Source organism: Meriones unguiculatus, chromosome 11, assembly GCF_030254825.1.
Source record: "Meriones unguiculatus strain TT.TT164.6M chromosome 11, Bangor_MerUng_6.1, whole genome shotgun sequence".
In the NCBI taxonomy this organism is placed as follows: Eukaryota; Metazoa; Chordata; class Mammalia; order Rodentia; family Muridae; genus Meriones; species Meriones unguiculatus.
The window spans coordinates 14966371-14987475 of NC_083359.1; the positions used below are offsets into that span (position 1 = coordinate 14966371).

At 45.1% G+C, this 21105-nt stretch overlaps 1 protein-coding gene across 1 annotated transcript; it reads left to right on the top strand.

Annotated features, from left to right (window-relative positions):
• The first annotated feature begins 5690 nt into the window (after positions 1–5690).
• On the top strand, positions 5691–18849 carry Nmur2 (neuromedin U receptor 2). Its single transcript, XM_021626375.2, has 4 exons — positions 5691–6492; positions 11609–11693; positions 15788–15913; positions 17954–18849. Exons 1-4 carry the CDS (start codon positions 5791–5793, stop codon positions 18223–18225), a joined length of 1185 nt encoding a protein of 394 aa, XP_021482050.1. The 5' UTR covers positions 5691–5790; the 3' UTR covers positions 18226–18849.
• The last annotated feature ends 2256 nt before the right edge of the window (positions 18850–21105 follow it).

Here is a 21105-nt window from a genome sequence, read left to right on the forward strand (position 1 = left end):
AAGAACAGACATCACAGAGCTTAACCCAACACAAATGACTGATGCACTATGTGAAAAGGGATGGGTCTCCCGGTTCTCATAGGTTCGTGTGCTTCATTTTCCTCCCCTGTACTGACAGGGACAAGGGACAATAACCTCATAGACACTGTCGCATAGCTCACAAAGCTGGTGAGAGACTCTAAACAACAGCTGAAAATAGGTGCACAACAAATATAGCAACATCTGTTTTGTAGGTTTGGTAGACACCTCTGAGCCCCGGTATCACATTCCCTTTTTCCCTGCCTTCAGCCATAGCTACAAAGCAGAGCTTTGGGCAAGCTCAGGGTTGCTGTTTGCTGGTCAGATTGCACCATCAGTCCTCACTGAATGTTCCAGGAATGGTTCAGAGATGTGGCAGGATTCCTGCCCCAACAGCATCCCTCTCACACCAGAGAGTTAAAACCGTAGGGTGGAGGGGTAGAAGGAAGCACCCCAGCCTCTCTAAGATGAACATGAATGGATTCTTAAAACTTCCCTGGTCAGCCATAGGAAATTCTCACGGAATCCACTCTTGGTGCTGCCCCCGAGACTTTCCACATGTGAATGTCTCCTGCAGTCCTGAGTGCCATCCACACATATGGTCAGGTACTGGGAGGTGACTTCATGCTCCTCTCTGCTGTTATCCAGGCAAAACATCTCTAGGTAAATATTACTAGTTCTGTCTCGGTTTCCTTTCCTGTTGCTGTGACAAGGTATCCAGACAAAAGCAATTTAAGATAGAAATGTTTTTTTTTTTAACAGCTCCGTGAATTCACAGTGGTATGCACATGAGGTAGCCCCTGTATTTTATCTGCACTTACTGCTTACAGAGGACCTGTGTTCAATTCCCAACACCAATAAAGTGGCACAAAACTACCTGTAATTCCAGTTCCAAGGAATCCAATGCCCTCTTCTCCCCTCAGGAGACCTCTGCATGCATATGGTGGGCATAAAAGCACACAGGCATACACACACACACACACACACACACACACACACAAAAATAATAATAAATAAATCTTTAAAAAGAAAAATAAGCCAGGTAGTAACGTATGCCGGCTGTTCAGTTTCTTCGTTTTATTTCTCTAATTAATCTTACCTCACTTTTACTATCTTTTTCTCCTACTTTTTCCTTTATATACAAGATCCCATTCTAGGGAATAGCGCCACCCATATGGGCAGGGAGTCCCACCTTAACTAACGTGATCAAGATCAGCCCCTCAAGCATCCCACAGACACACCTCCCAGATGATTCTAGATGCCATCAAGCTAACAACTGAGATCAGCCACGATTGGTCCTTACATCCTTACAGGGTAATGAGCTCCTTATTCCATCACGGTTTTACAGCTGAATGTGGGTCTAGACTCTGGGGGTGTGGGGAGAAATGTCCATATGCTTTTCTAGCAGCTCTGGCACAAATGCCTATTGAAGCAAAGAAGTCTGCAGGACAAGGCAGTTGCCTGTAGTTCCAGAAAGTCTTATGTGAAGACGGAGGGTGGAGTCCCAGAATCTCTCTGTCTACACAGCTTGCCCAGTTCACAGAGCAGCAGACAGCAAACAAGTTGGAAGTTGAGGGCTGACACCCATGCTTATTCTATGACTTAAACATATGCTCTGTGGCATATTCATGCCTTCAGTCACATAGGTAAATATGCATGCACATGCACACGCACACTCCAGGCACATTCCCAACCTGAATAGATTATAACTGTCTTATCTGTTTTCTGAGAAAGAAGCTCACTGTGAATCCAAAGCCTAGAAGTTGCTGTGAAGCTCAGAGTGGCCTCAATACAAGTAAACACATTCGAATTATTCAATTCATGGTTATTATCCTATTACACATCCTGTCATTAAATTTGGCTTTAAAGAGCTGTATAACTTGAAGTAACTCGTGCTGGATATTTTTATAGTGCCAGCAACCAGACCCAGGACCCTGCCCTTAGTAGGAAAGGCCTCTAATGCTGAGCCACATCCTAGACCTACAGTGAGCACTTCGTAGGAACTGCTTAGCCCTCATGGCCATCCTGCCAGGCACTGCAGCTATTTTATTTATTTTACAAAAGGGGTAACTGAAACTGGGTACAACTCTGTCTTTTGTTCTTTGAAAACTGAGGAACTGTGGGCAGTCTATTGCTTATATCCACCACTCCCTCCTCTCTTCCACTCCCCCAACGACATCTCCATCCCAGCTCCATGTTCTCCTCTTAAAATTACTTTTTAAAACTCAATTAGTTTGCTTTAATCTAATTAGTTTTATTTTTAATCCAATTAATGCTGCCTATAAGCACATGGGTATGGGTTTATACACTGGGGCACCAGTAGTAGATTGCCAGTGGTCACACTCTTTTTTTTATTTAAATTTATTTCTTTTTATTTTATGCACATTGGTGTTTGGCTGCATGTATGTCTGTGTGAGGGTGTCGGATGACCTGGAACCAGAATTACAGACAGTTGTGGGCTGCCATGCAGGTGCTGGGAATTGAACACTGGTCCTCTGGAGCCAGGGCTCCTAACAGCTGAGCCATCTCTCCAGCCCCAGTGGTCACACTCTTAAAGAAAAGTGTGGGACATCTATAACCTGTCCTTCAGCAGCCACCAACTGCCAACTGCTCCTCACCTAGAGCTGGGGAACAGGACGCTTCTCTTTCTGTGCTGGAATTTTAACTGGCTACATCTTGTGCATGTTTGTACAGGTGACCATAGCTGCTGTGAATTCACCAGCTCATCATGCCGAACCAGAAGAAAGCATTTCACAGCTCTCCTCCCCAGCATCTGGCTCTTACAGTCTACCCATCTCCTCTCTTGTGAAGCTCCTGGAGCTCTGGAAGAGGGTGTATAGATGTTCTTCTGCAGCTAAACATTCACAGTTGCTTCTCCTCTGCGCTTTGCTTGGTTGTGAGTCTCTGCATTGACCACAACCTTCTGTAATGAGAAGCTTCTCAGACCGAGGTTGAGAACGGCACAAATACGTGGACACAAACACAAATATTTTGAAGGAAGTTTGACAACATGTCCATTTAGAGAAAACATTAATGGGTTCTCTCCTGAAGCCTGTGACTCCTAGTAATGTGCATTCATCATATCTACAGCAGTCAGGAAGAGGCAAACAAGGATTTCAAAGTCCACAGCTACACCAGGGGTATCTATAATATGCGTCTTTATCCCATTTCATCTCCTTGCACTGATGATAGTTAAATACCATCTTGTATGATGGGACCTACCCTGTCAAAGCTTGTGATAGATATCATTCTTTAAAGTGATTCTCTATGAATTAAGAAGCGTTATTCCTATCTTAGTTACTTTTCTATTGCTGTGCTAAAGTACCATGAGCAAGGCAGCTTATAGAAGAAAAAGTTTATTTGGGCCTTATTGTTTCAGAAGATAAGTCCATATTCATCACGTTTGGGAGCATGACAGCAAGCAGACATGTATGATGCTGGAACCATAGCTGAGAGTTTACATGTTAGGACAACAACCATGAGACAGGGAGAGCTATTGGAACTGTGATGTTCCCCCTCATGTTCATGTGTGAATGTTAGCATTTGTGTGTGTGCATGTATGTGTGTGTATGTGTGTGTGTGCATGAGCATGTTCATGTCAGCATATGAGAATGTACATATACATGCATGCATGTGTGCTAGAGGACAACCTTGATTGTCATTTTTCAGGTGCCATTCATCTCCTTTTTGGAAACTGGGTCTCTCGATGGCCTGGAAATTTCCAGAATTCTGGGCTGATTGGCCAGTGATCCCTATAGATCTGTCTGTCTTTGTCTCTCTAGCTCTAGGATTATATACATGGGACACTATGCCCTAATTCTCTAAAAGTCATTGTGTGTGTGTGTGTGTGTGTGTGTGTGTGTGTGTGTGTGTGTGTGTACAAGGTATGCATGAGCCACAGTACCCATAGGGAGGTCACAGGACAGGCTCAGATATCAGTTCTTGCCTTCCATATTGTTTGTAGCAGGGTCTCTTTGCTGTAGGCCACAATCATGCCAGGTTATCCAGTCCATTAGCTTCAGGGGGGTCTGCTGTCTCCACCTTCCACCTTACCTTCTGAGCACTGACATCACAAATGAAGGCCACTGTGCAAAGTTTTACATGAGTTCAGGCACACTTTGTGAGGCATGTGCTTTATCCACTGAACCATCTCCCAAGCCCACGCGTGGCTCTTGGGCCCTAGTGACTGAATATGCTCATATTTGCAAGGCAAGCACTTGACCAACTCAGCTGTTCCCCAGCTCTCAACTTGATTGAGCTTGGAATCACCAAGGAGACAATCTCTGTCCACATCTGTGAAGGACTTTCCAGAGATGCTTAACTGGGGAGGAAAGATCCACCCTGAATGTATAGGGCACCATCCCGGGACTGAGTGAAAAGGGAAACATATGACCTGAGCACCAGCAGTCATCTCTCTGACTGTGGCTCCAAGGTGACCAGCTGCCTCATGCTTTCCCCACCACTGCAGCCTGGTGTAATGGTTCTTAAACCGTGTGTGAAAGTAAGTCCTTCCTTTTTTACTTTTCCACTCTTTAAATGTTGCATTTATTTATGTGTTTGTCTGTTTTTGTTCTGGGGTGTGTACGTGTGTGTGTGTGTGTGTGTGTCCGTCTGTGTCTGTGTGTCTGTGTGTCTGTGTGTGTGTGTACATAATGCGTGTCATGGCACATATGTGGGAGTCAATGGATAACTTGTGGGAATCGGTTCTCTTCCACCCTGTGAGTCCTAGGGATTGAACTCAGGTCGACAGACTTGGTGGAAAGGTCTTTAGTCCTGAGCCATCTCACCAGCCCCATAAATCCTTCATTTAAGTTGCCTCAGCTGGGTTCTCCGTGGAAAGTAATGAGAAGAGTGACTAACAGGCTCATGTTTCCACACAGCCTAGAATATCACAGGGCATGTAGTAAATTCAGAGAAGTGTTAGCTGAGCAAAACAAAAACAAATAATGCAAGAGGGAGAGAGACAGACAGAGAGGCTGGAGGGAGAAGAAGAAAGATAGAGAGACAGACAGAAACAGTGACAGACAACAACAGACAGAGGAGAGGAGGGAGGAGTAGATAGAGGCAGACAGAAGACACAGGGGGAGGGAGAGGGAGAGAGGAGAGAATGATAGAGAGAGGGAGGAGGTAAGAGCCTCTGAGAGTTCAATTTTCTTAATTTCTAATGATCTGATCCTGAAACCCACCTGCTTTCTGAGTGACTGAGAGAGATTGTTAGGCAAGGGTAAAACCTAAAAGCTGATTTTCAGCCACTGAGACGCCCTAAACCACGTCTCATGCTCTTCCCAGAGAGTCCTGATTGCCCAAAGGAACAATATAATCTAAGAAATCGATTGATCCCCCACTCTGACATGACATACAGCGGTCAGAAAGCAGTGGAGACTGCAGTGCTCCACTGTCAGGTTCCTCAGCCTTTCCCGTGTCTCTCCCCAGAGCCCCACAACTCTGAGGCTGGCCCTGCTGGGAGTTTTCAGCTCCTCAGGTGGTCAGATTCTCTGGCTGCTTCCTTGTCCCTCCTCCGTTCCCCCCACCACACCAACCTGCCTGGCTCTCCCACGATGCAACACACTCATTGGCCTACAGCGTGCCGGGGGCGGGGCCTGGGTGGTCCTCAAAAGGCATTAGCAGTGTGAGAGGAGAGCCCTGGAAGCTGATTCTATCATCACACGCCTACGTGCTTTAGGGGCCTGGGCTTTCAGGCTCCTTCTGGCTCAGCTTGGGACAGAGCCCCAGACCAGAGGACACCTGTGGTCTTGGATTTAAAGCTCAGTAATGGGGAAACTTGAAAATGCTTCCTGGATCCACGATCCTCTCCTGAAGTACCTGAACAACACAGAGGAGTACCTGGCCCACCTGTGTGGCCCCAAGCGCAGCCACCTATCCCTCCCGGTGTCTGTGGCCTATGCGCTGATCTTCGTGGTGGGGGTGACGGGCAATCTTCTGGTGTGCCTGGTGATTGTCCGACACCAGACCCTGAAGACACCCACCAACTACTACCTCTTCAGCCTGGCTGTCTCAGACCTGCTGGTCCTGCTCTTGGGGATGCCTCTGGAGGTCTACGAGATGTGGCACAATTACCCTTTCCTGTTCGGGCCAGTGGGATGCTACTTCAAGACCGCCCTCTTCGAGACTGTGTGCTTTGCCTCCATTCTCAGTGTCACCACGGTTAGCGTAGAGCGCTATGTGGCCATCGTCCACCCGTTCCGAGCCAAGCTGGAGAGCACACGGCGGCGGGCCCTCAGGATCCTCGGCCTGGTCTGGGGCTTCTCTGTGGTCTTTTCTCTGCCCAACACCAGCATCCACGGCATCAAGTTCCAGCACTTCCCCAACGGATCCTCTGTGCCTGACTCTGCCACCTGCACTGTCATCAAGCCCCTGTGGGTTTACAACTTCATCATCCAAGCCACCTCCTTCCTCTTCTACATCCTCCCCATGACCCTCATCAGCATCCTCTACTACCTCATGGCGCTCAGAGTGAGTATCCAAGGTGACTGGCTGGGGCAACATCTCTCCTTTCGTGCTGGTTCTGAATTCAAAGAAAGAACTTGGCGTGGGGGAAAGACAGAGACAGAAAGGGGCTCAGGGGATAACTTTAAGTGGGAAATTAAGAAGCAAGAGTTTATATGCTTGTAAAATCCTTGCAAATGCAAATTCCACATGTGTACTCAGGATGTATCTCGAAAGTAAAGCCAGCTTGGTATCCTTTTGAACAGGTGGGAATCGCCATCAATTAAACAGCAAAACCACAACTCTTTATCCGGTGTCCACCATTTTCTCTCTGCTTGTTCACCTGTGTTTCTAAGAAAGTGCTAGAAAAGTTGCTAGTGGTATCAATAGAGGTAACACGCATGGGAGAATCTGACCCCAGGGGCTTGAGAAGAAACCTCATTTTAGATGTGTGCACATGATGTGATCTAGGTTTAGAGGGTAAAATTCGGGGGGGGGGGGAAGATCCTTCCACACCCTGCTGTCTCTTTGCTGGTCCTGCTCCACTTTACTGCCTGTGTTGAAGTTTTTCTCTGTCCAACTTGTCCTGGGATCTCCCTGCTTTGTACTCTGGGGAGAGATAAACAGCTGTGAGAACAAATATTCTCTTGTGGCTGCATTGACCTTTGATTGAAATAGCAGGTTAAATCCTTTGTGTGTGTGTGTACAGAGAGGCATGTGTGTGTGTGTATGTATATATATGTATATATATATATGATTTATATTCCATATATACTGTATACACACTCACACATATACCTTGAAACAAGTTTTATAGCAGGTAGGAATTGAGGAATGGAAAACTAAGCAGAACTCGTAAGTTAGAGGAGTAAAAGATGTGATTTCGAGACATGTGCGTTTCTGGGGAAATCACTCAGCTTTCCCTGCATCTTATAATTAGAGGTTCCTTCTCTAAGATAGCGGTGATAAATATTTTCTTTTCCATTTTCTCTGCTTCTAAACTAGCTGAGAGAATCATTTTTTGAGAAATGTAGGAGTGAATCTGTATACTTCCTTCTGTATTTTGTACTCAAATTCATAGTGTGAGTCCTCACAGAGATAGTTTTGTATTCATTTCAGGAAGTGGTTCATGCATAAACAGTAACTGGGTTATTTAGACTCTCAGGTCCTTGGCTGACATATGCCTTTAGGCAGGTCACACACAATTCTCCGGGAATTACTTTACCATTTGGAGAATAAAAAGGTCACATCACATCATTTCTAAGATTTCTTCCAGCTCTAACGGTCTGTGGTTCTTTTTAAAAGGGAAAGAGGCTATGAGTGGGTAGGCATGAGCTGTAAATGACAGAAATAAGCACACATATTCCATCACATCCTCTGGCACAGTGGTTTTGGATGCAGAGTCCCACTCCAGTCCATCTCTGAGAAAGGCAGTTATCAGCAAAGAGGATCTTTCTTGATATTTACTGGCCCTAAAATGAATGGCCATCAGGACTGAGTAGGAAGAACATAATTCGAGTGTCACAGCTAGATAGGGGCAGAAATGAATCTGACCAAGCAGAGAGTGGTGGCATTTCCCCTAAGACCTATGTCACCCTATCCAGCTCAGTGCCACAGTTCCAGAATTTCCTGTGGATCTAACTCAGAGGAAATGACTTCCATACATTTCCAAATATCACACATCCCGCAAGGCCTTCTCACCCCCACCTCCTCTCTGTAACAACATATTCTTGTTCAATGTTACCCAATCATGTGTCTTGTGTGTGTTTGGGGGAAATGCCTAAGTTTGACAGCAAACATAGATTCCTCTAAGTTCCTTCTCCAAATATCATTTTGGTCCACCCTCATGAATCCATGTTGTTTGTGTCCCAAGCTGGTGGCAGCTCAGACAATAGCAACCCTGCTTTGTCGGAGTAATGGAATTTATAGCATCCTGTTTCAGAAAAAAACGTAGGAGATGTAAGTGGACCAAGGAAGATGTAAGGGTACTAAGGAAGGAAATATCTGATTTGTCACTCTGAAAATTCAAAGAGCCAGTGGTCTGAGGAAGCAAGTCCTGTTCAGTATATGGATATCACAACCTTTGGACCCTGTCCCTGGAAGGTTTCTGACCTACCTCCACACTCCCTTTGCCTTTTGGACTCCAGTCCACCCTGACAGTCATGCTTCAAGTACACTTCCCTGGGACAGCGCTCCTGGAACCCCCTAGCTGCCCTGCTTGTGTTTTGAAGCCATGGCTTCCAGTAACTTTCTTCACTACAATTTATAATTCCATGTGGACCTTTTAGTTCATTTATTTCTCCCGAACCAGACTAAGCTCGGTCAGGAATGAGGCTAAATTACTTTCCTCATTACTGGACTTCAGCTTCTCTGTGTTTAAGATAAAAGACTTGGAAACATGGCCTCAAAGGCCCTTTGAATGTTTAAGATTTAAAGACACAAGCCCTATTGGTAGTTAAGTTATTGAGAAGTCTAAAGGTGTGACTGAGTCTGGTTGCCATCCCCTTCAGAAGGCAGCCAAGACAATGTTGATGAAAGCACAGGACTACAGAAGCCCTGTGTGTGTTCAAAGCTGAACGGACTGAGGTCATTGATGCTCCCTCATTCTAGGACATAAGTTTTCATAGAGGTACTCTTCAGGCTTAGAACATCATGGAGACAGAAAGTAGGTGACCCAAGAGTAGCTTCCCATCCATCCAAAAGGAAGTACTGGCGAAGTCTAGCCTAATCTTTGTCTCTCACGTGACTTGTGTGCTGATGAGGACACAAAAATAAATAGTGCCAAACAGGCACTTATTTATGGATGGATGGATGGATGGATGCATGGATGGATGCATGGATGGATGCATGGATGGACAGAGAGACAGATGCTAAATGGAAGGAAGGGAGAAAGGAAAAAAGGAAGAAAATGATGAGTAGAGATGGATGCACAGAGAGACATATGATGACTGTATATATGCATGCATGTATGGATGGATGGATGGATGGATGGATGGATGGATGGATAGAATGGCAAACTGACATATAGATATGAATATATAGATGGATGGTTAGGCAAACAGACAGACAGAAGAGGAGATTGATGGACAGAGACTCAGATTGGTGGATGAATGGATGGATGAATGGATGGATGGATAGATGGATGGACAAATGGGATGACAATGAAATTGAAAGACAGGCAAATAGGTATAAATCAGGACGCAGCAATGCTGTGAGTGCTTTTCTCATGTGCCACACAAGCAACCACTGCAATTTCTACCCCTGAGACAGTAAAAGGGGGAGATGGTCTCTTCCATTCCCAGGAGTACAGAAGCAAACATGGGAAGCTCCCTTGGCCCCAGTTAACCCAACTACTGGAACTGGGGGTTGGTGCAGCGTCATCTACAAGGTTATTTTGTGAGAGGAGCTGGAGTTTGCACTGACTCAGCTTAATCTTCCCTACCATCTTGATTGGATTTAGAATCACCTAGGAAACATACACCTCTGGGTATGTTTCTGAGGACATTACCACAGTGTGTTACTGAGGGAGGAAGACCCACCTTGAATGATGTTAGCAGCATCTCATGGGCTAGGATTCCATTTTGAATAAAAAGGGAAAAGCAAGAAAGATAGAGTTTAATACAGCACTGGTCTCCTGTTTCCTGGCTGGGGTGCAATGTGCCCATTTGTTTTCTGCCCCTGCCTCTGGGGCTGCCTCTCCCGCTCCTGAGTAGACTCTCCTCAAACTGTGTGTCAGATAAACCCTTCCTCCCTTAAGTTGCTTCTTGTTAGGTATTTTGTCGTAGCAAAAAGAAGAGTAACTGACGTACCAAGAAAACCATGAAGTGTGGGGACAAAATAAACAACGGTAAGCAAACAAGGGGGAAATGCTGGAGAATTACCAGACACTAGACTCACTTCCAGGTGTGAGATGGTCACCAGTCATCAGAGTTCTTTCAACTGGTGCAACATCCCCACAAACATAGATCTAACACAGAAGGCTTCCAGAAGTATAACAGGGCTCTCTGGTGCACGTGGACTTTGGAGAAAAAGGAGGAAGAAGAGGCTAGAGCTGCTACATCTTCAGGAGTAGGCTGGCCCTCAACAGACTGGTAGAGATGGCATGTGAGCTCATGTTGACTTTTCAAACTTACATTACCACAAGGGTCACCATATATTCCAGTTAGGATAAATACCTGTCAATGTTTAGATTCTGAAGGATGTGCAGTTTTATCAGTAGGATCAGAAAAACAGCATGTCCCAGATGATGCTGGTCAGCATAGTGTCAGAGAATCTGCTGAAAATGTCTGGGAACATATTATTCAAAGAAAAGGGATTCCCCTTTCTACCTTGATGAGCATGAAAAGTACAAATGGAGAAAGTGATACAAGAACTCCTGGAAGGTCCACACTGCTCATGACCACGCTCAAGACTCTGAGAGTCCCACATTTGCATATCTAATCCCCAACTGTTTGGAAAGATTAAGAGGTATGGCCTTTGAGGTTTCACATGCCCACACCAGGCCCAGTGTCTTTCTTTGTCTACCGCCTTTGGATCAAGATGTAAAGCTCTCAGTTACTGCTCTAACACCATGCCTTCCAGAATCCCACCATGAAGATCCAGGACTAACCTTCTGACACTGTAAGCAAGCCCCCGGTTATAAGCTTTTTAAAATAAGAGTTGTCTTAGTCATGATGTCTCTTCACAGAAACAGGACAGTAACTAAGACACACAGCAAAGAGCATAACCTTCATGAGATCATAATATTTTATTTTCTCCCTCCCATTACATGGCATAGAGTCTTGACCAATAAAAGTGAAAAGAATGAATAAGTGAACAGAGCTAGCACTTAGTTGTTGTTCATTTTAGGATTAACCACTTTGGCTGTGTGTGCATGCGTGTGTATCTGTGTCTGTGTGTCTGTGTGTGTAATAGGTATAAAGACACTACAGAACTAGAACTGCATGGAATTTCTTATTAAAACTTTAATTTTACTGCCCATAACCCTTCCAGTTGAGTCAGAGAACTTAGATTCAATTCTGCCTCCAGTGAAGTTATTTAAAAATTTTAAAACATTTCTTTAAGTGCTGTTTATATACCTCCAAAGTTTCTGGTGGGGAAAGCAGTCTTTTCTTCCTAAACACCTCTCTACTTTCTCTTTCAGCTGAAGAGAGATGAATCCCTTGAGGAAGACAAAGTAACTGTGAGCGTTCACAGACCCTCCAGAAAGTCAGTCACCAAGATGCTGTGTAAGCTGCTGTCTTTGTTTCACAATTTGTTCACTTTTGTTTATAAGAGCAGAGGTCTTGTGTTTGGCACTGACGTAATGGTACTGGCCAAGATGTTCTTCTTGGTTTCCAGAAGTTTCTATGGCCTGCCTGTTTTGTTTCATCTTTGGATTTGAGCAATCAAAACCTTTTGCTAGGTTACGGTTGCTGAGAGCCTTCCAAGTGCTACTAAATAAATCACGTTTTCACGTTAAGCCTGAACATTTTACTCTCTCTGTAAAACGGGGCCAGGTGGCTGCTGAACCTGTTTGTATTCCAGCATTCTTCAAATATAGGAAACAGGTCATGGAAAGCTCTGCACTCACAAATGCTCTCACACACACAATGTCTTATAACTCCCTTCTGGGGGTTGTAAGCTCCTGATGGCCATGTGGACTCTGGATTTTTAAATTCCAGATTAAGAACAACGAGGCATGAGTTCTCCTGAGTAAATCATTCCACCTATGACATTACATCAGAACATCATCTTGCTAAAAAGACAAAACAGTAAGAATAGCCTTTTTATTTGAGATACATATACTTGTAAGAGACAAAGTATTTTAAGAAATCCAGGTGTTGACCATCCTCTCCCAAATGGGTGCTCAGAAAGTAACTGGAGCCCTGGGCTGGGAAGGTGGCTCAGCAGTTAAAATACTTGCCATGCAAGCATGAGGACTGGGAGTTAGATGCCAAGAACCCACACAAACACTGGTGGGAAGGACCACTCTCTTCTTATTCCCCTCTTGGAAGGCAGAGACAGGGTAGTCCACAGGGCAAGCTAGCGATGGAGGGAGACTGGCCATATCAGTGAGCTCTGGGCTTGATTGAGAGATCCTGCCTCAGTGAATAAAATGGGTAATTGAGGATGATTCCTGACTCGACCTTGGTCCTACACACCCAGACAAACTCATACACATTCAAACACACATGTACACACATGCACATATATCCACACACACACATACAACTGAAAAAACAAATCCAAGAAACTCCAGTCCTCCAAGAGAGACATTGATGAGGTATGTGAAACATCATAAACTTTCCAAGTAACAACCTACATTTGGAAAGCAGCGAAACCCCAGGCTAATTTGCATGTGAAGCAAGGAAGCCAGGCCCTCTGTGAACAAAAAACAGAAGTCACCGAAGTTGGTCTTTTGACTCTGATAATCATTTTCTTCAAGATTTTTTAGGGACCTGGCCTTTGTTGTCGGGAAACAGGGAGCCTTTGTTATTTCTCCATTTCTCCCTTTGATCGTGTTCTCCGTTTCTCAGTGTTTGCTCCTGTTAGCTAGCATCTCAGTAGTGAGCCTGGGGTGTACCTCACTGATAGAGCACTGCCCTGCGTGTTTAAGGACCTGGGTTCAATTCCTAGCACATCACACTCCGAAAATTAAACAGTTCTGGGCTGGGTTCAAAGCCAGCCTGGGCAACTTAACAAGACCCTGTCTCAAAATAAAAAGGAAAAAGGGAACTGGGCTGTAGTTCAGTGGAAGAGGGCTTGTCTGAAACATGTGAGGCCTTGAGCTCAATTCCCAGTACTGTACAAAAGAGGAAAAACATAATAATAACAAAATGTTTTGTTATTTGCCTTCATTATTAATAGGAATTATAGCCAGGAGTGGGCAGTTGGAGGACATGTTATTGAGGGAGAAACTCAAAAGAACCTTCCAGATATTATTGGAAGCATGTAGCACAGACAGATTACCTTCAATGTTAACTCTAAAAGGAAACAGAAGTACCGTGTTTCCATGAAAGCCTGAAATGTGCACATGGGCAAAGCTGCAGAATGAAGATCATGTACCCATCTCTCAGCCTCCGAGGTCATAAGCTCATGGCTGTTCTTTCTTCATCTTCACCCTCACTTCTCTTCCAGCCTATTAGATCACTCAGATACAAACCTGCGGAAGCCTTTGACAGGGAAAGACTTGACAAGTTATTAAAAGGGAAAATGCTTGTTTATCTTTATGGAGCTTCCATGTCCCGAGAGGAAACTACTGTCACACCCTGTCCCTGCCCTGGGGCTAAAAAATGAGAAATCTGTTCATTTCAGACTCAGGGTGGCCCTTCCTCCCAGAATCAACACTGTTTGCAGTTGTTCTGTCTCTGTGTCTCTTACCCCACCCCACCCCCAAGCACACCCCATCTCATCACAGAATCAAAAGGATCAAAGAAACTCCTAAATATTTCTAGAGTGTTGTATCAGCAGCTTTGCATTGCTGTGACAAAATGAAGGAGTGAGGGCGGGCAGACGGATGGGTTGGTAAAGTGCTCGCTGAGCAAGCTTGAGAACTTGTGTTTGACCCCCAGCATCTGTGTGAGAAAAGCTGGGCACAGTGGTGTGTGCTTGTAATCTGAGGGCATCCCAGAGCTGGGCAGGTGCACAAGGGTAGACTTTGTTTTTCTGGCCAGCAGTCTAGCTGAACTTGTGAGTTCAGGGTAAAAGTGAGTGACTGTCTCAAAACAAAATGAGCAAGCCTCCTGAGGAATGATACTTTAAAACTGACCTCTGCCCTACATCCCCCACAACTCTCTCTCTCTCTCTCTCTCTCTCTCTCTCTCTCTCTCTCTCTCTCTCTCTCTCTCTTTCTCTCTCTCTCTCTCCATACAAGACACACATAGTAAATAAAGAAAAGACTTATCTTGGCTGACAGCTTCAGTTTATCTTTGGGCCTATTGTGAGGCAGAATATAACTGTCATGAAAGAGAGAAAGAAACTGAGACAGAGACAGAGAGACAGACAGCCAGACTCAGAGAAAGAGAAGGGGGGCAAGCAGTCCTTTTGACATTAACTGCAGGTGTTAAGCATCTGTGACAAAGCCCTGTCTAGAAAACTTACATGGGTGATTTGCTATCGTGTCTTTGAGATTTCAGTCCCTTGGCCCTTCTTTGGGACTGTGATGAGGCACTTAGTGGCAGAGGCTGTGTTCACTTCACAGCCCGTTAAACAGAAACGGAGTAGAGAGTCCCCACACTCATTCCAAGGCCCAGCAAATGCCTGATTCCTCCATCTAGGCCCCATCTCCTCAAGTTTCACCCTCTCTCCCCAATGGCATCACCCACTAGGGACAGTGCCTTAGAGGCATGAAGTTCTGGGTGGGATCCAAACCCTAAGAACCCACTGGCAACCTGCAGATTTAAATATCACAACTTCCTAAAATAACCTTTTACTGATCTAGTCAGTCTGTGAGTCTCGAAACACCTGCTGAGTACATGCTTTCTTTTCTACAATCAAGTGTTTTGGGAATGTTGAAATATATTCAGTTCTATTTTAAATGTTCTAAGGAGACACATGAGAACTCTTGAGGAGATGTCTCAGCAGTCAAGAGCCCTTGATACTCTTTTGCAGAGGACCCAAGTTCAGTTCCCAGCACCTACACTGGACAGCTCACAACCTCCTGTGAGGCCTTTCTCTGGCACTCCATGTGTGGTGTGTACAAAGCAATAAGGAGGCACAAACATGTATAGATAAATAAATAAATACTTTTTAAGGAAGACAGAGAGAGAGAAATGCCGGGACCAGTGAGTTGGCTCAGAGGGCAAAGGCAATTGCTGCCAAACCTGACCTGAGTTTGATTTTCAGAGCTCAGTATAAGGGAATGACTGATTTCGCTGAACTCTGACTTTCATAAGCATGTTGTAGTGTGTGTGCGTGTGAGGTACTCACACACATATATAAATAACAGTAACAGGACTTAGTAGGGTCTCACCAAAGAAGACATGAAGTTGGAATGGGATCTTGTTGGAGGACATGGAAGGAGCTGAAGTGGGAAAATAAATGATAAAAATGAGTATATTTGATTGCATGCATTTATGAAAACTTCAAAAACAAATTCTTAAGTAAAAAAAAAAATAGAATATAAATTCTGAAAGAAAACTTAAAGCAGTGAATCCTAAATCTACACAATTAATTCCTATCTTTGAATATTCTTTGTCTCTGGGATCACACTTGCCTATAGCGATCATCAATTAACAAAGATTAACAGGGAAAACGTGATAACAGAAGAGAAAGGCTGGGAGCAAGTATCATGTTCTTTCCTGGCCTACTACATCATTCCCTCTCCCACTCCCTTTTCCAGTTGTCTTGGTCCTTGTGTTTGCTATCTGCTGGACCCCCTTCCATGTGGACCGCCTCTTCTTCAGCTTTGTGGAGGAGTGGACTGAGTCCCTGGCTGCTGTGTTCAACCTCATCCATGTGATATCAGGTAAAGGCTTGATGGGTTCAGTGGTGCAGCTCTAAAGCAGCTTTTCCTTCACTCCATCTTGAGGCCTCCCTCTACAAGCAGCTCATGGGGATCTGGCCCTTTATTATGGAAACAGTGAGTGCTGACTGTATTAAGAAATTAAAAATGTTTACAGGTCACTTTATGGAAAACCCCAACTCTATGCATGTTAATCACCGCAGGAGAATGGTCAGGGATCAACACACACAAGAAGAAACGGTTTGCCCAAAGGCACAAAGCTGTAAAAACAGTGAAAATGGGATTCAAGCCTAAGCCATTGGATTTCAAGTTCAAGATTGTTTCCACCAAAATAGAGAACCTACTCGTGTTAAGTTCTACCTACCAGCCTCTGTTGTCACTAGCTTATTCTGTGGCCTCTGGATTATCAGGGACATAACCAGAGAGTAAAGGTAGGATGCATATATGCCTTAGGAACATCACAGCTCAGAGCAGAAGGAAGGAGGGAGCGGGGGAAATTGGGGAGAGAAAGTTCGGGCTGCATCCATTTCTGCCTCTGAACATTTGCACTCAAATACACATTCTCTCTCTTCACCAACTGTCTCCTACCCATGTCAAGGTCTAGCTGGTGCTGGCAGTCACCGCCACTGAGTCCCTCATGACTGCAGTGGTCTCTGTTATAACAGAATAACTGCTGCCATCTGGCAGTTGGTAGCACACATGCTCCTGGTATCCCAGTTACTAGCCTAACCGAGGATCCTGCGTCTGCTCGATCCTTTCAGTTGGAGAACAAATTGGAGTACTTGGAGAACAAAAGTCTAAATACCTTATCTTTGAATGTGCTTTGAAGTTTCCAGAATGTCCTAATAAGCATTTGATCAGTGTCTGAAAGAACAGACATGTCTTCTCTTCCAAGAGAGGACAGTGACCAAAGACCCAAAAAAGATATTCCATCCAAGTGTAGTTTGTTAAACCCCAGCGAGGAGTCACTGGAGTTGCTAATGAGAGCATGAGATGGGCAGCTTTATTACTGGGAAAAAAAGAAATCTCTCAGCAGTGGTTAACTGTCTATAAATCTTCGGGAAGGGGCCCAGCCTCGGGAGCCTCTCTCCAAACCACTGTTAACTGTCTTTAAATCTTTGAGGAAAAGCAGGCAAGCCCTTCCCTTGTAATGCAAAGTTAATGGGAACAGCCTTGCGTAGTCTCCAAGACATAATCTCAGCTGACAGTTGTAGAGGGCTATGGCCACGACTGAGTCATGCCTGGAGGAGGAGGATGCTTCACAACACTCAGCTTCAGCCAGAATATCCAAACCCCCATTTTCCGGGAGAAGGGGTTGAAGTGCCAGTGTTTGTCTAAGGGCATAGAAGAGAAGAGGGGCAGGATCCTAACCTCCCTTAAGCCTCATTGGTGTCTTAGAGAAACAAAACAGGAGATGATAAGAGTGAGTGTGCAGGTGCTGGAGAGATGGCTCTGTGGTGAAGAGCACACACACGCACATTTACATGATTAAAAAATAAATCTCTAAGAAAAGAGTATAACACGCAGAGAAAAGGCAATATACAAGCTGCCTGGTGGACAAAAATCAATGGTAAAATATACTTACTCAGTGGAAGAGCTATCGCGGGAAGCAGGAGCGGGTAGGAAAGGGACATGGCAGCGTGGGTGGGAGTGTCTCTCTCTGCAGAAGGTTTTCAGCAAAATAAGGAATCTCAGCAGGGACAGTGTTGATTGACTTACCAATCCTCACCACTGCTGCTCCAGATTATAGCCTTAGCTAACGATCCAGTGAAGACACAAACCTCTCTTCTCTGATCCTTGAGCATCTCTCATCAGCACCATTACCCAGCACAGTGGAAAACCCATGATGCTTTCATCGATCTCTCTGTGCTTGATTCCTGAGTGCACAGGTGGATCTGCTCATAGCATTTCATATTCTCAGTGAGTGCCCTGTACACCCCTCCGTTTCCAGGAGAGGCAATCACAGGCTTCCCGGGCCTTTGCTAAATATTTACATGCTGTCCTACCATGCTGCCATGTCTTCTTTTGATCCCTCATTTGCAGGTGTCTTCTTCTATCTGAGCTCAGCTGTCAACCCCATCATCTATAACCTCCTGTCCCGACGCTTCCGGGAGGCCTTTCAGAATGTTGTCTCTCCTTCCTGCAAATGGTGCCATTCCCAGGGTCGCCCACAGGGCCCTCCTACCCAGAAGATTATCTTCTTGACAGAATGCCACCTTGTGGAGCTGACAGAGGATGCTGGCCCCCAGTTCCCTTGCCAGTCATCCATCTGCAACACCCACCTCATGGCCCCCTATGCCACAGAGGAACCATGAAAGAAGTGGTCAGAAGGCCACTTCAGAAGGCCTGGATTCTGTGGATTGACATCCCTCTAAGCCCCTAGCACTGCAAGGAGGGACACCCTGTCACCTCTCCCTCCTTGTGTGCTATTAGGGGGATAACAAGGCTCTTACTCATTAATTTTTTACCATTTATTACAATTTATTCACTTTGTATCCCCGTTGTGGCCCCCTCCCTCATCTCCTCCCAATCCTACCCTTCCTCCCTCTTCTCCTCCTATGCCCCTCCCCTAGTCCACTGACAGGGGCGGTCCTCTTCCCCTTCAATTTGATCCTGCCCTATCAGGTCTCATCAGGACTGGTTACATTGTCTTCAGGGGGAGATAAAAAGACCTGGAGGCGATAGGAGTTCCAAAAGGAGACCAACTGAGCCAAAATAATTGAGCCCTGGGAGCCCCGCAGAGACTGATACCCCAACCAAGGACAATGCATGGAGAGGACCTAAAACCTCTCGGCTCAGATGTAGCCCATAGATTCAGTATCCAAGTGGGGCCCCTAGTAAGGGGAGCAGGGGCTTTCTCTGGCATGAATTCAGTGACAGGCTCTCTAATCACCTCCCCTTTGGGGGGAGGGGGGGTGCAGCCTTGCCAGGCCACAGAGGAAGACAATGTAACTCGTTGCTTTTTTTAATGTAAAAACTCGGACTTCATTCTGGGTCACACTCTGTCTTTCTGTACTGTTGGTTTTCATAACTGTGATTGCAATGTGCCATGGGAGTCTCACTCAAAGATGCTCTCACGATGAGTGAGTTTAGCCAACTAAAGGTGTTATGGAGTACCTAAGAGCCACATGGTTATCCCAACCTCCAAACCCAGGAAGCACGAGATGCTACTGAGTGTGGTATGAGCAGCTGGCTCCAAAATGCTCTGGAAAGCTTAGCCCTCCAATAGGTAGGACTTTTGCTTGTTGTCAAATGAGCGATGGCTTGAAATCAGACATGGTAGAAATATTTATGCTACAGAAATTAACAAGCTCTCTAAATCAGGGCTAAATAATTTTTATCCCCTAGAGAGCTGGCCCATGAGCAGGTTGAGAGCTATTAATAAGCTGGTGCTGTGCCAGCCAGCTTGCTGCGATGCGTGTGACTTGTTTTTAGAACAAATGCTGGTAATGCTGTAATTATGGACTACGTAGAGTCGTGGTTAACTCTGAAAAAAAATGCTATGGACTAGATTTTTGGTGGGTTTTTTTTTTCCTAGAGCTCCTAGACAAAAATAGTTGAAAAACTGCTAATTAAGCAAATGGAAGCAGCATCAGCATTTTACGATTAACCTGGAATAGAAGGATTATTTTTGGATGCCATCCATTCATATTAGTGCAGAAGACAACAGTGGACCCAGTGTTTTCTTCCCTCCCATGTTTGTATTTCCAGAGCCCTTAGGATGTGCTGTCAAAACAGGCAAATTTTCTCTATTCACCTCTACTTGACTGCACGCTTACTTTCTTCTTAACGTGTAGAAACACGCTGTAGGACTGGAGGGATGGCTCCATGGATAAAGGTACTCACCACCAAGCTCAAGGACCTAAGTTCGAAACCTGGTGGAAGCACAGAGAACTGACTTCCTCAAGTTGTCCTCCGACCTCCACACGTGTACCGCGGCATATGCCACACGCACTCCCCTCTCCTCTCCTACACACACCACACTACCTAAGTTCATATGAAGCTAATTAAAGAAAATTATTGTGAAGCCACAGCACAGAAGCTAACAACTATATGTTGTTCTACAAGCCTACCAGATCAAAAGCCCAGACAACGCAGCCTTCCAGCTTCCTTCTTTCCTTTCCCATCCCCAGATGACGACTGAATGCCCCATGGGGCTCTACTCCTGATGCCCCAACTGTACCACACTATGGAAGCATTTTCAAGGCAGTGCCAATGTTTGAAAGCTTCAACGAATCTATGTATGGAATAGATATTGAAAAATGTACCTAAACTAAATACCCAGATTCCATTGCTAGTGAAATACATTCACCGTACACAATAGACTGTTAACTTAGAGAGTTACAATGGTGGATAAGTCTGACAAGGAAAGCTGAAGCCAAGGACCATGGGACAAAAAGAAGCAAAACTGGAGTGATGGCTCAGTGGGCAGAGACACTGGTATGTAAGCCTGCTGATCTGAGTTTCATGGGTGAGGAAGAGACCCAGCCTCTGGAGCTGTCCTCTGATGTCCACATATTCACCGTGGCTTGTATATCAGCAATCCCTCACACATAACAACAAAATTATTTTTCAAAGAAAAGCATTTTACCCTTTCAAACACATTGAATGTCTGTATTCTCTGAAAGCCCATGGAGGCATAGATAAGAATGTGAGTAAATAGCTATTTTGAAGATAGATCTTAAATGGTTTGATAGAACATACCTATTTGGATATTTTTTCCAGCAGAAAGACTACCTTTTATCAGTGCTTTCTGTTTTGTTCTATAAATGCTGAAAACTTCAGATCCTGCCTTTGACCACCAATTCTTCAATAGTAAAATGGAATAAATATTGTCCTGTGCACACTCACTGATTCTCCCATCTTACTAAGAGATAAAGTATTATTGTTTCCCCACCACCTTTTCAGCTGACAACAAAGAGTATAACCTTGCTTGCACCTGGGGAAATTATACAAGCCATCTCAAAGCCTCTGATGCTACAACAGTCCTCACATCTCACTCAGAAACCTGCAGGGCACTGAGAACGTTCCCAGTCTGGGTACTCTGGGGTCTGAGGTTTCCCCTCAAAGCTTGCCACCCACAGCAGCCTCTGTCTTATACCCCTGTAAGGAATGGTGAGAGCAAGCCTGGCAGTCAGTAAACTGACTCCCCAGGTGTCCAGATTCCAGAAGGGTGGATGCCATTCCTCCCCCAA